Genomic DNA, 17418 nt, shown 5'->3' with positions numbered 1-17418 from the left:
GGCTCAGTAGCTAAGAGCACCTGACTGCTCTTCTGAAGGTCTGGAGTTCAAGTCCCAGCAACCACATGGTGGCTCATAACCATCCGTAACAAGATCTGACGCCCTCTTCTGGAGTGTCTGAAGACAGCTACAGTGTACTTACAGATAATAAATAAATAAAAAAAAATCCCTCTGGCAGCTGCAACAGGTTAATAGAAGTAGCACAAGAAGAAGACTGGGAGAAGGGGTACAGAGATCTCTTTACATTGCATCTGACTAGTCATTATAATTGATCATTTAGGCCTTCCAATTGTCTTCCTCCCAGAAGCTCTGAAAACCAGCAGAACTCAACATTCTCTTCAATATTACTCTTTAGCAACAGGGTTCTCAAATCCCAAGGGCCATTCTGGTGCTCTCAGAATCTATCCTTTTCCCTTAGTTCCTTGTCAGGTGGACCTAACACACTTTCCCTTAGGATCTGAAGAGAATGCTTTTCTACAAAGAGACTAGGTGTTCTTGTTATATTTCTACATTATCTGCATTCGTTCTTGAATTCTACAATTCCAGATAATAACTCTGGGTTGCCTTTCTCTCCCTCCATTTCTTTAAATGCATAATAATCTCTCCATGACATACTTAGCCTCTGGCCATAATTACATTATCTTTTATTTTCATCTTTATCAATGAATTTATAAGGGTTACCATTTATTAGAAACACATAACACTATATATGTACTATGCCTTATAAGAATGATAAACACGCTGGGCAGTGGTGGCGCATGCCTTTAATCCCAGCACTTGGGAGGCGGAGGCAGGTGAATTTCTGAGTTCAAGGCCAGCCTGGTTTACAGAGTGAGTTCCAGAACAGCCAGGGCTACACAGAGAAACCCTGTCTTGAAAAAAACAAACAAAACAAAACAAAACAAAAAACAAAGAATGATAAACACACTAGCTGTTTTAATCACTTCCAAATCTTAAAGTAAATTTTATCTATAAAAGATATTTTTAAAATATTAAATATTAATTTTCCATGTCACATATATATTATATATATTAGAACTGGGATTCAATCTCAGGACTGAATGACTGATTACCAAGATGATGATGATGATTATTATTATTATTATTATTATTATTATTATTATTATTATTTTTATTATTATTTTAATTTTTATTTATTATATGTAAGTACACTGTAGCTGTCTTCAGACACTCCAGAAGAGGGAGTCAGATCTTTTTTATGAATGGCTGTGAGCCACCATGTGGTTGCTGGGATTTGAACTCAGGACTATTCGGAAGAGCAGTCAGTGCTCTTAACCACTGAGCCATCTCTCCATCCCCGATTATTATTTTATTGACAACCTTTCCTTTATTCTTCTGGAAAATGTTATTTACAATTATAAATAACTTACTAACAAAAAAGTCTATACACTCAAATTAACCAGATCCATGTTCATCTCACTGAACATCTGTACAGTTAAGAATAGCCATTCTGAAGCTTTGGTGCTTCACATTGGATTTTATACTTTCACTACTGAATATGTACGTATTTTTAAAATAATTTTTAAAACAGGTATGTTGGTACTCATTTGTAATCTCAACATCATGGAGGCTAAGTCAGGGTGAGAATTACCTCAAGTTCTAGGTCAGCCTGAGCTATATAGCAAATAGCAGGTCAGTCTGAACTACAGAGCGAGTGACACCTTGATGCAACATTGAGAAAATTCTATGTAAGTAAACATTTGTTCTCTCTTTTCCCTTATCCTACTTTCTAGAGATAAGTACTGTCCTGTCAAAGGTTTGGAATAACAAGCACAACACATGTAATAAATATACATACTTGCTTGAATACATAGATATATATCTAGAAAGAAGGGATCTAGAGAAGAGGTAGAATGAGAAGACAATAAGGAAAAAAAGACAAACTACTACATTTTTTATGTAGAAGTCTATAATTAGCTTTATATTTATATATTTATACACATGCACACACACATCATATATAAAAGAAGGGGCAATATTTTTGGTGAAAAGCAGGTCAGTGGCAGGGATTAAGGAGGACAGAGGATAGTAGTGGAGAAGTAAATATAAAACAAATAAAATTATATATGTGTGTGAAAATATCATAATTACTTATGTTATAGGAACATAGCAAAAGATGGCTAATGACATACTGCTATACCCATAGATCAGTGCCTTATCCAACCCACATGAGAGAAGCTTATTCTTTCAGTAGACAAGAATTAACACGAAGACCCACAACTGACCAAATAAAGAGAGTAAGAAACTTTAGAACACTCATTTCTAAATGGAGCATCTTCATCAATCCCCCTACCCTCAAGCCTCAGGGATCTATGCAGGAAAGAAGACAGAATGTAAGAGCCTAAGATAATAGATGATTCCAAGAAAACAATTCCTTCCAGATACCACAGAACTGATGCACATATGAACTCAAAGAGTCTGTGGTTGCATCCACAATACTTGCACAGATTCAAGGGGTCACAGGGAAGTGGACACAGGTTCCAATCACTAACCAAGAAGCTATTTGCAACTGATACTTGCTAGCAAAATGAAAACCAGTTCTCTCCAATGGAAAGTAAACCATACTCCAAGGTAGGTCTCATGCAAGGATTAGTTGGTTAAAAACAAACTCAATGCTATTTTTTAGTAAGTGGTTTTGTTTTGTCCTGCTGCTGCTACTACTGTTATTGTTGTTGTAATTTTACCTTGGTTTTGTTTCTCAGGATTTTCAGCTTTTGTTTTTGGAGAGAAAAATGTAAGCAAGCAAGAGAGAGAGCTTCAAATTCATGTACACATGAATTTGAATGGGTAGGAAGGTGATCTGGGAGGAGTTTGGGGAGAGAAAAACATGATCAAAATATATTGTATGAAAAAAATTAAATAAAAATATTTTAAAGGAAAATGTTATAATGAAATCTGCTACTTACATGCTGACTAAAAAATTATGGTTGTCCATGGAGAAAACAAAGGGAAAGAGACAGAAATAGGATTTTTCATTGCGTGCTCTACCACATATTTGTTTTTTTTTTTTACATTTATTTATTTCATGGCGAGGGTATATTTATGTCACAGTACACACATGGAAGTCAGAGGCTGACTCAAGGGAACTGGCTTTCTTCTTTCAGAGAGATGAACAGGGGTCATCAGGATTGGTGATAAGTGCCTTTAACCACTGAGCCATCACCATAGACTGAACTTTCTGCATTTTAAACCATATAAACTGAAATTTAAGCATCTTCTAAAAAGTAAAAATATAAATAAAAAATACATATATTATTTTTCACCCCCCCACACACAATAACATGTATGCCTTTTTAAAAGTAAAGGTGCAACTGCATGTTGTTTTATAATCTGATTTGTTTCACTGAAATACATATCTTGGGGCTGGAGATGGCTCAATGGTTAAGAGCATTAATTGGCTGTTCTTCTAGAGGTCCCAGATTTAATTCGTGGCACCATGGTGGCGGCTCAAAGCTGTCTGTAACTCCAGTTCTGGGGAATATGACTCCCTCTTCTGGTCTCTTTGGGCACTGTATGAACCTGGTGCACATATATACATTAAGGTAAAAAAAAAACATACACAAAATAAAAGTAAATCTTAAGGCCAGGTGTGGTGTCACATGCCTTTAATCCCAGCACTTGGCAGGCAGGTAGATTTTTGTGAGTTTGAGGCCAGCCTGATCTACAGAGCAAGTTCCAGGACAGACAAAGCTACAAAAGGAACACTGTCTTGAAAAACCAAAACAAGTAAAAAAAAATATGCTATTAAAATGTGTGTGTGTGCACATGTGCGCGTGCACACACACACACACACACATATTTATAAATGTATTGAGCCAGAAATGGTAGTAGAACATGCCTACAATCTCAGCAATCCTGCCTACAATCCCAGCAATCAGGATACAAGGGCAGGAGGATCATGATTTCAAGATGAACACAGCCTATACTGACATAAATGAATTCAATGTCACCCTGAGGTGACATCTAAAAAAAAAAAGGTGTGGGGGTTTGACTGGAGATGTCGTTCAATAGCATATACAAACCCTTAAATTCAATCAATAACATGAATTTAAAAAAAAAAAAAAAAAAAAAAAAAAAAAAAAAACAGAGCCGGGCGTGGTGGTGCAGCACATGCCTTTAATCCCAAGCACTCTGGAGGCAGCCACAGGGGGATTTCTGAGTTCGAGGCCAGCCTGGTCTACAAAGTGAGTTCCATAACAGCCAGGGCTATACAGAGAAACCCTGTCTCGAAAAACCAACCAACCAAACAAACAAAAAACAAAAACAAAAACAAAACAACAACAACAACAACAAAAAGCAACTTCTAAATATATCTTGAAACAGGGAATGTCTATAAGTGGCAACTATTTGGGAGCCTGGAGCATTACTTGAAATCAGGAATTTAAGACCAACCTGAGCAACATAGTGAGACACCCATCTCAATAGGAAAAAAAAGACATTACTTTGGACAACTTTTTGTGCTAACAGATATTAAACTGCTCCATTCTTTTAAATTCTCTAATACTTGGACTCCTTTTTAAGGATATGCTATAATTTATTTAACCTGTGCTGGCAAACATCTGAATTAACTCCAGGCATATATCATTACAATGATGCAGTATGCAATGAAGTTCTCCTTATACATTTATACAATACTGTGTATAATATATAATCCATAAACTGAATTACTATGCATTTAATTATAAAAGCATATTTTAAAATGCACACTCTTAAGCTAGCAAGAAAGCACAGTAGGTAAAAGCATTAGCTATGCAAAACCTGCCAAAGTGAGTTTGATTCTTGGAAACCCTATCAGAAAGAAAGAATGAATTTCCAAAAGTTGTCCTCTGAACATCCTGCTATGCTATGGTACCCCGTGCCCTTGACCCCCACCCCTGTATACATATAGTGAATAAAACTTAACTAAAATTCCCCAAGTTCTTTTGTTAAAGATTTATTTTTATTTTATATAGATGAATATTTGGCCTGCATGTATGTATGTGCATCACACATGAGCCTAGGGCCCATGGAGAGCAGAAGAGGGCATCTGATTCCCTGGAACTAGAGATATGGATGATTGTGAGCTAAGATATGTGAGTACTGAAAACTGGGGTTCTCTGTAAGAGCAGAAAGTGCTTTTAACAGCTGAGCCATCTCTCAACCCAAAACCCTGTGCTCCTAATCTGTACACTTATTAATATTTCTACTAGTAGTTCTACCATAATAACTTGCTAAAATTCTAGAACCTACACAACATCATTTTCAAAATTACTAGACTCCCAACCTCTCCCCATCCACCATGACTTCTAAACAAAGTAAATATTAACATTTTGATATTAGCCTAATTACTGCCCTTCCCTCACCTATGTTCCAACTCCCAGGTCCACATTTTAATTGTCACTGGTAATCTTAGTTATCTCTGTGCTTCTTTTACCCATCTTACCTGCCATTAGCCATCAACAGGGCCAGAGGGTTCTCACTGCCATCGAGGTCCATGTCTGCTGAGTCATCATCTGAGTCATTCAAGCTGGTACCACTGATGTTGAACTGTAGAAGGATGAGGCTCAGTTGTCACCAGTCTGAGATTCCCAGGTAAATCAAGATGGCCAGTTTCCTTTGGTTTTACTACAAATCTGTCAGCCCTCTGACATAAGGCCTTCTGATATGCCTGTCCCCAACCCCCACCTCCAACAATTATAGGAGTGGGAGGTTGAGAATATATAGCTGGCTTGGGGAAAACATAGCATAGCTTGTGAAACATGGTCCCTAAATAGAGAAGAGGGTACCATTATTAGATACCCAGATAGGGCAACACAATACTTAGACAAGGTGAAGCCCTGAGGGAGGAGACAAGGACCTGTTCAAGATTCTAACCTGACAGACAACATTCTCAAATCTCATTCCCACCTGAGTATATCAAGATTCAACTCAAGTGTCATGTACCTGGCAAAGAGCTCCTAAGCCTTATCTAGATAGAATCAACTGCCTTCTGTGCCTTATAACCCCACATATATCCTTGATCATGGGTGGCATCCACACTTGATTTCACTCATTTGTTTTTATGTCTATCTTCCTTCCTTTCTAGCCTCTCAGCCTCTTGAGTTCCATCCACAGCACCTATCACAGTGCCCAGCACAGAAAATGTCTCAATAAATGCCTGTTAAATGAGTGGAACTGGTATCCAAACACCAGGGGACCTAAGAGATGGAACAGGATAGCCTGGTTTTTTGAAATACTGCTCTTTCAAGGGTCCCGAAAGGGTTGGGCTGAACCCATGGGCCAGCACCCACCTTTGCTTTCTGGGAAGGGCCTGTCTTCAGTGCCTGATGACTGTATGGGTCCATGAGATTATAGCTCAACTGGCCAGCAGGCCCCAAGGCTGAACTCTGCTTGCCCTTTCGCTCTGCCTTCTTGAAGATATCCTTGGGCTTCAGGCCTTTCTTCTTTGAACCATTTTTGGAGGGCAGTGACAGCTTGGACATGGATACTGAAGTGGAATGGGCTGGCTTGGTTAAGGGGATGGAGCCAGCTGGGAAGATCCTCTGCAGCCCAAAGATATTGCTCGTCTTCCCAACGTTCTGTTGGAAGATGTCCTACAAGAGTATTAGTACACGAGGGGGTTAGAGCTTACTCAAGTGTTCTCTCTATGCTAAGAGCAGAGGTCTGTTCCCAGCACTAATGGTACTGCCAAGGAAGTGGCTTATATATGTGCTCCACATATGCACACCCCTGGTTTCTGTACAGTGAGCCATCATACATTTATTGGGTGGCATTTCTTTACCCAGCCATTGACAAGTAAAGAGAAGACGAGCAAAGAAAAAGCCCAGCGTTACTGTCAAAACTGGAGGGAAAAGACTCCAAGATTAGCTGACACAAAATAAAAAAAATCAAATACTTGTCTGTGTGGTTGAAACTATAAGGACTATAGAAGTTTTGAAGAAAGTTTCTAGTCTTAATTTTGCTACCAGCTATCTTTCTGACCTAGGGAAAGTTATCTGATGGAACAAGCTCTAGAGCTTGTTTGTTCAGCGGTAAAAGCTAAGACTAAAAAGGTGTTTTTCAAAGATGTTCTGTGGTTTCTTTATGCTTCCTGGGAGAAATCTTGGGGATGGATGGTATGTGGAAGGCAGATGAGAGGAACAAGGGGAGCTCTAGGTGTCTGACCTTTATCCTACTCAAAGCAGCTATGCTTTGATTTGTTATATAAACTGGTTTCCATATAAGATCTTATTTGAAAAAAAAAAGTATTCCATTGCTTTAAAATGTTTGAAAGTCAATGAACAAGTCATGTTCTATCTCATGAGTTTTTTTCTAGCCAGCCCAAAGTTCTGTTTGTATAAAACTGGGTTATGTAAGAACTGGAAATGATATAGTCATTTGACTGACTCCTAAAAGGTATTAGTGAGTGAAATGGAGAAAAATGAAGTAGAATGTAGACACTGTAGACTACAGTGTAGACAGTGGAACATGCTGTAAACAGTGAAGACAGAAGACCAAATTCTAAAAGCAAACCACCCTGTAACATGGATACACATACATGCATACATACATATACAATGAAAGGAAGGAAGGAAGGAAGGAAGGAAGGAAGGAAGGAAGGAAGGAAGGAAGGAAGGAAGGAAGAGAGGGGAAGGAGGGAAAGAGAAAGTAAGAGGGAGGGAGGGAAAGACAGACATTCACAGAGGAGTAAGGAAGGAAAGGAAAGACAAATACACAGATCTCTTAGGCACGAAATAGATTTCTAATACAGCTTAAACATCCTCAAGTCCAATTTTTCTCTGGCGCCTTTGCTACTTCACCAGCCCACACTGAGTTTTCTCTTTGCTAAAAAGTCTATTAATAACAATGACTCACATTTATTGAGTACTTACTCTGCCAGGCACTGTGTGAGGGGCTCTATATTACCTCTCAATTTTACCAAAGATTTGAAACCTTGGTAAAGTTATTCCTCAGCTTATGGATCAGGAAACTGGGACTCTGAAAGGCTTTCAAGTGAAAGAGCAGGAACCAGAACCCAGGCTTCTCTGAGTTTCTTACTACTATACCTCCTGCCTTGTGGTGTATGCCACCTGTTGAAACATGCCTTTGCAATCATCTCCAACTTGAGTTTGTTATTTTGTAGAATTCAGAAATTAAGTCGAAGTATTAAAAGTAACAACTACAACTATCACTATAGTTTATCATTAGAATTTATTAAGTGCCAACTACATGCCAAGAACTATACTCAATTTTCAATTCTCATTACCTTAATTAATCCTCTTAACAACTTTGAGTGGATATCATTAATCTCATTTTAGAGATAAGGAAACACTTTCATAGAGGTCAACTATGTCTGTGAGTTTATGGACAGGCACTATATCATTCTTAGCCCAGTGTGTGGCATGTACTCAGAACACATAATTATTTGAATGAATGACTAAATAAAAGAATAAGGCCCTTGCTAGAGTCTTCTCACTCCTCCCCTAGGCGTTATGCCAGCTACAAAGTTCTGACCTGCCATTTGAGTCTCCAGCCCTTCCCAAATGCCTTCCCTCCTCCCATGCTTCTTACTTCAACCAGACGGATCTCCCTAGCCAGATCTTTAATGAGCTGTACAGTCCGCACTGTCTCTGGGATCTCATCCTCGTGGTCTGGCAAAGCCTGTCAAATAAGAAGCATAAGATAACTGAATTCTTGCAAACATGCCAATGGCAAGCAATGAAGGAAGGATAGCCTTTTCAATAACTGATAGGGAACCAATTAGATACCAGATATCCATAGGTCAAACAAAACCAAAAACTTTTAATATTTTTTTTAAAATAACAAAGAGGATTACAGACTTAAATATAGAACTTAAAAATATAAGCCCTATATAACCAAGGAGAAAATTTTTGTGAACTTTTGCTAAGCAACTATTTCTTAAGTCACAAATAGCATGAAATACAAAAGAAAAACTGATAAAAATGGACTGGCCCAGTATGTGGAATGGTCTCAGAACACGTAATTATTTGAATGAATGACTCAATGAATGAATAAGGAAGGCCCTTGATAGAGTCTTCCCATTCCTCCCCTAGTTATCCAAATAAAGTTGGGTAACTTTGATGGTTCCTGCCCTTCTAGGCTAGGAGGGCATGCAAATCATCTGTACTTCAAAGACTTCTTCCATGAACCTGTGCCCCCTTTTAAAGGTGCCCTGCTCTCCTCTAGCTCCCTTTGGCCATGCTATTTAGAGCCATTCCTGGGTTTCTGGTTCCATATTGACTCAGGGTATGAGTGCTTAAGAACTACACACTCACTTTCTTTTGGTGTTCCTGGAAGAGTCAGTCTGAAGTATACTTCATAGGAAGGATCAGAAATAACACTGAAGGTAGCAAGGATGGAGGAAGATTAAAAAAAAGAACTACAGGCTAAAGGCCAGGTGTTTGTGAGATCAGGGAACAAAGGAAATCCCAAAACATGAAGTTTTACAATATTAGGGGAATGTTGGCAACACAAAATGAAGAGACTGATGCATAAGTTAAACCATATACAAGGTCTGAAACTATCCCTTTAGGTGATTATACGCAAGGAAGAAGACTATAGAGAATCTGATACCTGAGACTGTTTTAATATTTATTCTACTTTTGCATTTCTTTGATTTTTAAGTCTTTGAAAACAATTTTTATATACTCTATTTTGATCATGTATTTCCCTCCCTCCCAGTTCCTCCCAGAGCCTACCCACCCAACTTGTTCTATTTCTCTCTTTAAAACAAACAAAAATAAGAAACACAGGAAACACACACACACCGGGGGAGGGAATCAATATGAACTCCTACCCCTAGCCAATATAAGTTATCTGTAATTGGTACCTGCTGACAAAGGAGAAATCACTTTTCCCTAATGTAGTCTCACCGGTTATATTAATCACACCTTAGGGCAGGCCCCATGACCCAGAGTATTCAGCCAAAAGAAAAGGAATTCAATGTTATTTTTTCCATTTAAAGTTGAATATTTTAAATGAACATTTGGAAATAAATATATTTAAATTGTTCAAAAATTAAATAATTAAAAAGATATGTTGCCGGCGTGGTGGCACATGCCTTTAATCCCAGCACTCGGGAGGCAGAGGCAGGCGGATTTTTGAGTTCGAGGCCAGCCTGGTCTACAAAGTGAGTTCCAGGACAGCCAGGGCTATACAGAGAAACCCTGTCTCGAAAAACAAACAAACAAACAAACAAACAAATAAAAAGATATGTTAAAAAGCATCCCTATCATTCTACCTTCTTCCATTGGTAGCTATTTTTCATTAGCTTCTATGTCCCTGCAAATTGTGTCTTCAGGGCGAATATGAACATATATAAACACAATTCTTGCTTTTTCCCTTTTTACACATATGGTTGCTTCTATAGATGATTCTGTACCTTCATTTGACAAATTCTGGAGAACTTTCCAAATCAATACATAGAGAGCTTAAGAATGATAATAAGAATTATCTTTTACATATGTTTTATACTCAGAGAGTTGAATATTGGAAATTTTCTAAAAAGTCATTTTGGCAGTAGGCATCAAGAACCTTACATTTTTTCCATATACTTTGCTCAAGTAATTGATCTTTCAGGAATCTATCCTGAAGGAATAAACAAGAGATAAGAAACAAAGACATATGCTTACGGATATTTACTGTGTGATTTGCTGTAACTACAGCCCTCCAAATAAAGAAACAAATAGAAAGCAACTATAAACAAATAACTAGGTGATTCCTGAGAAAAAATAGCATATAGCAATTCAGTATTTATGGGAAACTTAAGTAACACAAGAAAATTAAGCCAATCTAGTGAGATACAAAATTGAATAAATAATGCAATACCAATTATGTTTCTAAATTCACATGCGGGATCCAGAGATTTAAGGTGCAAAGCATATGCAGGGCTCTAATTTTACCTGAAGTGCCCTCAAAAAATACACACAAGGGTCTGGAGTTGGCTCAGCAGTTAAGAGCACGAGCTGTTCTTCAAGAGGAGAGAGGTTTAATTCCTAACACCCACACAATAACTCATAACCGCCTGCAAATCCAGTTCCAGAGGATCTGACACCCTCTTCTGATCTCTCCAGGCACTGCATGCAATGTTGTGCACTTACATTCCGGCAAAACACCCATACACGTAATTAAAAAGGAAAAAATAAAAAACCAAAAGGAAATACATCCAAATGTTAATGCTAATTTCTCTCAGTTAAAATTACAGGTGAAAATTTTCTTTACAACCATATATATTTTTAATTCTAAGGAATAAGCATATGTATTATTTCTTAAAATCAGAAATAAAGGCTCCTAGTCTAGCTTTCCACTCTAACCCAGGAGCCTATTTGCCTCTTTGATTTCATGACTCCCCAAACATCTATCCATAACCTTTATCGAAGGAAGAACTACTAAGTAGGTACAGAAATAAGTATATTTACTTCTTTCTTTGTCCAGGCTCTAAATGCCAAGTTCAGAGCTTTACCACCATGGACCAGGTAGGAGGCAGGGTGTCTTCTATTCTCTCGTAAGCCTAAAGCAGGAATAAAAAGGTAGAGTGTCAATATACCTATTCAGAGGAATGAAGGATTTGTTACCTTTGTCAGACAACCAAAGACAATGCTGAGAGTTCTGGGTACACCCTTAGATCTGTTATATTAATAGTATTCACTTACTGAAAACTTAATAATTTACTACCCACTAGGCAGCTGTCATTTAACTCTGTATCTACATTGTAAGCAAAGTTCACTTTATAATTCAGGAAACTAAAGGTCTAAGAGGAATCTTGATCAAGGATATACATGTTGTAGGTGTCAAAACATATAGGTGTATCCATTTGAATATAAGGCCTGTGTTCCTTCTATTAAATTATTCGGCCTTTTAGGTCTCAAAATTGTCTATATTCTGCCTTACTTCATGAGGAGGTTATTAATAACCAATTTTATGCTTTATAAAGAATTTTATACTGTACTAAGCTGATCAGAATAGGTAAATGAGTCATTAGTTATTCCATGTTTTAACACTTACACGACAGTCTGTCAAAGTGGCAGAGTAAGGGCTTGAAGTATTGAGTAGGAAACTGTACTCACTAGGCTATGAGGTCCTTTGTAACTGCAATACTGATTCCTTCTGGCCTAGTCACCTTGAAGAATCAATTATCAGGTCCAAGCAAGAGACTCACTTTATTTCAGACAAGACTAAGAAAAATGAAAACCAGCAAGCTGGTTTCCACCAGGGCAGATACCCAGGACCACAGTGATGCCAGGATGTCAAGACTGGGTTTTATCCCCGAGGGAGGCATATCCGGGATACTCATGAATCATGTGATATGATTCCATTTATATACTATTCTTCAAATGACAAAATTATAGGGATTAGTGGTTTCCAGAAATTATGGATGATTTTGGTGGAGAAAGTAAGTATAATGGTATAATAGTTATGATTACTTTACTTTTTTAGTTAATATAAAAAAATACAAAGTTTGAACAACTATATCAGTATACTTTCTTACTTAAGTCACTGCCCTCGTCTTTCCCCTTTCTTAGCCCAGAGTCTCACCTTCTACTTCCATATTATATATATATTGCATTACCCTTTTGTTCTGCCCATCCCTCACCAAGTGTGTCCAATTTTCTGACTTTGCAACCCAATGTTTTATCTTCAAAGTTCACACTAAATAACCATGCAATTGAGTTACCAAAGCAAACTGCAAAAACACTTCAAAACATTTTAAGTCAGTTTAAAATGTCATGCTGGACCCCATTTTCTACTGTCCTTGGCCACACACAGCTGTATGCATCTTTAGCCCACAGGGTTGGACACTTCTGTTAAATCTCCCTCTTGCTTCTCATAGGCCCCTTCTACTTTGATGTCTAGTCTCCTTCTGTCTGTGTGTGTGTGTGTGTCTCTCTCTGTCTATTTCTGTCTGTCTGTCTCTTTCTGTCTCTGTCTCTGTCTCTGTCTCTGTCTCTGTCTCTGTCTCTCTCTCTCTCTCTCTCTCTCTCNGTCTCTGTCTCTGTCTCTGTCTCTGTCTCTGTCTCTCTCTCTCTCTCTCTCTCTCTCTCACACACACACACACACACACACACACACACACACACCATAAATTCTAATCTATATTCCATATATGAGGAAAAAAATTTGTCTGACTCTGGCTGTTTTGTTTAACATAATGATCTCCAGAACATTCATTTTCTGCAAATATAAAAATTTCATTCTTATTAAAGGTGAATAAAGTTTCACTGTGTCTAAGTAGCATTCATGGACATTTACCCTAGTTCTGTATCTTGGTTATTGGGACATTTTATAGTATATATTTAAGATATTAATGATTTGGGCTGGTGAAATGGCTCAGTGGGTAAGAGCACCCGACTGCTCTTCCGAAGGTCTAGAGTTCAAATCCCAGCAACCACATGGTGGCTCATAACCATCTGTAACAAGATCCAATGCCCTCTTCTGGAGTGTCTGAAGACAGCTACAGTGTACTTACATATAGTAAATAAATAAATCTTTAAAAAAAAAAAAAAGGCGTGCGCTACCACGCCCGGAGGGATTTTTTTTTTTTAAAAAAGATATTAATGATTTAATATACATAGCAAGGCAACAGTAGCAGCAAACTTTCACCTCCCGTTTCTCCTCTTTCCATTTTCTATAATCCCTCTTCTTCCTCCTTTCTCTTAGCAAAAGTGATAGCCGATAAGGAAAACCATACCTCTAAAGATGTCCAGAATATGTTTTCCCACATACCAACAGATGGTCTCGAAGTTGGGAAACTTGAAAAGGTCTGCTGTGCTCAGCCGCTTCTCAATTTCATAAGCCCTGTAAGGAAACATAATGACTATAAAAAGAATCTATTTACTGAGCACCTACTATGTACCAAGTGTTATTCTCAGTGCTATGTATCTACTGTATTTATTACTCACAGTGACACTGTAAAACCCTATATACAAAGAAACTGTGAGATCAAAGATTATGTTCCTGCCCAAAGGTATATTAACAACAAAGTGAAGAAAGAATGTTAACCTTGTCAAACTGTCATTAAGAACCAAGACACTGCCCAGCTGCAGAGGTGTTGCACACCATTAATCCCAGAACTTGGGATGCAGAGGCAGTCAGAGCTCTTGAGTTTGAGGCCAGCCTAGTCTACAGGGTGAGCTCTAGGACAGCCAGGGCTACAACAGAGAAACCCTGTCTTTAAAAAGCAAAGAACTAAAATGCCCAAGATACTTTCCTTTCTTGTTGTCTTCATCATACTATATTGCATTCTTTACTCAAGGGACTTACACAAGGACTATAGCACACAAGAACAGACAATGTGAGAACTCACTTGAGTTGCATTTCAATGTTAAGACTGTGTAAGAAGTTCCCTCCAAATGCTAAGCAGTCCACGGGTGTTAACACAGCATGTATCCATCCTGTAGTATAAAGAAGGCAAAAATCACAGCTAGCAAAAGGCCTTCTTCTTTGGACACCTCACTACCTGGTCAGTTTAACCTTCACTCCTTATTTGTTTGTTTGTTTATGTATTTATTTATTTGTTGGTTTTAAGACATTTATTGTAGAAAGGTAGAAAGAGGGAGAAAGTAGGGAAGTAGAGGTCAGCCATAACCACGTGGAAAGGTGGGGGAGGGGGGCAGGAGGGTAGAGTAAGAGCAAGAGGATAAGAGTAACCTTCACTCCTTAAAAATAGCTTACCTATGATTTAAAATATTATTTTTTTTCCTGTGGCAATAACCAGCATAGCCTACTTTATCATTCTAGTAACATGAACAGAACCAACTTATGAAGTCAATCCATCTCTCCCTACTTGAATTATCTTTCTGTTGCTTTACACTTTCTTCTCTAAAAGAACATCACTCTTTTGCTAAAACAACTGTTTCTAAAATGCACACTACTAAAACACAATTATTCACTCCTCTTGCCTCTAATTTTGAAACATTGTTTTCTTAAATCCTTTCCATATTCATCTCCCTTCTCCATCCATCTATCCAGAAGATTCATGACCCTCCTTAGCTCTCATACTGGTTAGTATTCCAAACTGGTTTTTTATACCTCTAGGTACACCTTAAACCTTTCAAACTGATAAAATAGTATCACCAATAACCTGTGATGTTACACACACACAATGTAGCAACTATTAAGATCAAAACAAAACTAGAGCAAATAAACAACTTAGAACCACTAAAAAAAAAAAAAACACAAAGCAAATTCTGAACCTAAAAATTCACATAAGCTCTAGGAATCTTGGAATCACCTCCTTACCCTACTGCTCTAGGAGACCTGTCACCAGTGTCTGTTTCTGGATTCTTCTATCCGAATCTCTCAGGATGAGATTCCAGGCTCTTCCCACACTCCAGCACCTGACAATCCAGTTGCTGCTGAATAATGAAGACTTGGCTGTCTCTGCTCTGGAGGACCTCCCCTCAGTGCTTTTCCCACCACTGTTAAAGGAGGCCTTCACTAAAAGACGATGTAAGCTTGTGAAGCACCTGGTATTAACTTGGCCCTACCCCAAACTCTATATTGGCCCTCTGAAGTACAACTTCGATTTGTATAACTGCAAGACTGTTTACAATGGAGTAGATTGGCTTCGTAACCAGAAGGTTTGGCCTAGGAGGTGTAGACTGAAAGAGCTCTATTTGCTGGATGCCAACCATGACTTCCTGATAATAATGAATCCAGGACAGGATCATCTCTGCACACCACAGCCCCAACGAGAGGAGGAAGATCCCACAACAGTGCTGAGGCAACCAGTAACTGTTTATGCCGACTCTGCCTTCATGGCAGATCATCTCAAAGGCTGACGTGATATCTTGGAGGAGAATTTCAATGACAGATTTACTACAATGAGCTTGAATTTTAAGGAGATGGAACCGCAAAAGGTGGCTCAGATACAAGGTGTTAGATCCCTTGGGATATACTGGAATCTGTAGTAACATTCAGACAGTTTTAAGTCACTGGGCATGGGTGCACTGAAGAGTTGTCTGTGCTCTTAACTCTCTAGACATCTCTCTAGCCTCAAAAATAATCACCACATGACATAGGCTGGCTTGGAACTCATTGTGTAGACTGCCTTCATCAACTTCTGCCTGTGTAGTATTGAAATTAAAGTGGTGCACAGCTGTGCTTGACAAAAAAAATTCACATAAAAAATTCATGGGATTCTAACAAACCAACCTTGAAAAAGATATACAAAGTTAGAAAACTGACAAATCACAACTTCAAAACTTACTATAAATATATAGTAATCAAAAAGTATGCATCATCATAAGGAGAGACATATAAATCAATGGAAGAGATAAGATCCAAAAATAAACCCATATATGCTCAGCTGACTTTTCATGGCTTTTTTTTTTACATTTGATTTTTGGCAATACTGAGGAGCAAGCCCAGGGCCTTGGACATACTAGGCAATACTCCACCACTGAACTACAACTTGAACTATAAATCAACCAGTGACAGTGACAGAGAAGAAATATCAAGAAAATTCAATGAGGAAAGTTTTCAGGATACTCTGGAAGAAGCTAATGTCAAAGAATAAAACTAGACTCTTGCCCCAACCTGTATATAAAAATTAACTCAATTTTAATAAAATGTCTAAATATAATAACCAAAACTAAGCTGAAAACAGTGACATATAGTTATAATCTCAGCACTCAGAAAGCTAAGGCAGGAAGATGACAGGTTTAAGGCTAGCTGAACGACATGGTAAAACAGCACAGTCTGAATACAATGTGTCAAAAAAACCAATAAAATACTTATAAATATTTATTTCCTTGAATTCCCAATACCTGTAGATATAATCATATCAATCAAAAGATTAAAGGCAGTAAGATCACAGGTTTGAGGCCTTGGAGATACAGAGATAGACTGAGCACAGACTGAGTGAGACAAAGGAAAAAAGGAAAGAAAAGCCAACAAAGAAAAACAGATAAACTGGACAGAATTAATAACATGCATATTTTATGAGACTATTGGAGAATGTAAAAAGATTCAACTCTTTCTGGGAGCTATAAGCAGTTAATTTAATAGCTCCTATGAGAGAGTAAGTCACTGTCACTGGAAAATAAAAGCAGTGAAGCACACAAATAAGTTAAAGTAGGAGGGATATTTGTTGAAAAGAAGAGGTTGGGCAGCAGGGAAAGAGAGATAAGAAAAAATAATGGGGGACATGAAGTATGCATATGTGTGTATGTGTGAAATTGTCAATGAATCAATTTAATGTATTTAAAGATAATGTCAAGCCGGGTGGTGGTGGCATATGCCTTTAATCCCAGCACTCAGGAAGCAAAAGCAGGCAGGTCTCTGTGAGTTCAAAGCTAGCCTGGTCTACAGAGCAAGTTTCAGGACAGCCTGGCAACATAGAGAACCCCTGTTAAAAAAGAAAAAAGAAAAAAATTAAAAATTCAAAAAGGATAGAAAGGAAAGAATAATGTCAAAAGA

At 38.0% G+C, this 17418-nt stretch overlaps 1 protein-coding gene and 1 pseudogene across 5 annotated transcripts in view; one reads left to right on the top strand and one right to left on the bottom strand.

Moving 5' to 3' along the window:
• The window catches only part of Phf8 (PHD finger protein 8), a 109973-nt gene that overhangs the window by 52785 nt on the left and 39770 nt on the right, over positions 1-17418 (bottom strand). For 3 of the 5 annotated variants that reach the window (XM_021187339.1, XM_029534134.1, XM_029534135.1), the window contains exons 9-14: positions 14303-14390; positions 13688-13794; positions 11418-11509; positions 8551-8640; positions 6291-6593; positions 5444-5547 (exon numbers count right to left, since the gene is read on the bottom strand). In XM_021187339.1, the coding sequence (XP_021042998.1) occupies positions 5444-5547; positions 6291-6593; positions 8551-8640; positions 11418-11509; positions 13688-13794; positions 14303-14390 (784 nt within the window). The remainder of the gene's footprint in view (positions 1-5443; positions 5548-6290; positions 6594-8550; positions 8641-11417; positions 11510-13687; positions 13795-14302; positions 14391-17418) is intronic. The other 2 variants (XM_029534136.1, XM_021187340.2) reach the window with 1 other exon arrangement.
• On the top strand, positions 15303-15908 carry LOC110313306 (annotated as a pseudogene).

This window comes from Mus pahari, chromosome X, assembly GCF_900095145.1.
Source record: "Mus pahari chromosome X, PAHARI_EIJ_v1.1, whole genome shotgun sequence".
Taxonomy (NCBI): Eukaryota; Metazoa; Chordata; class Mammalia; order Rodentia; family Muridae; genus Mus; species Mus pahari.
The sequence above is the reverse complement of the archived record's forward strand: the minus strand, read 5'-3'. Positions and strand labels throughout refer to the sequence as shown.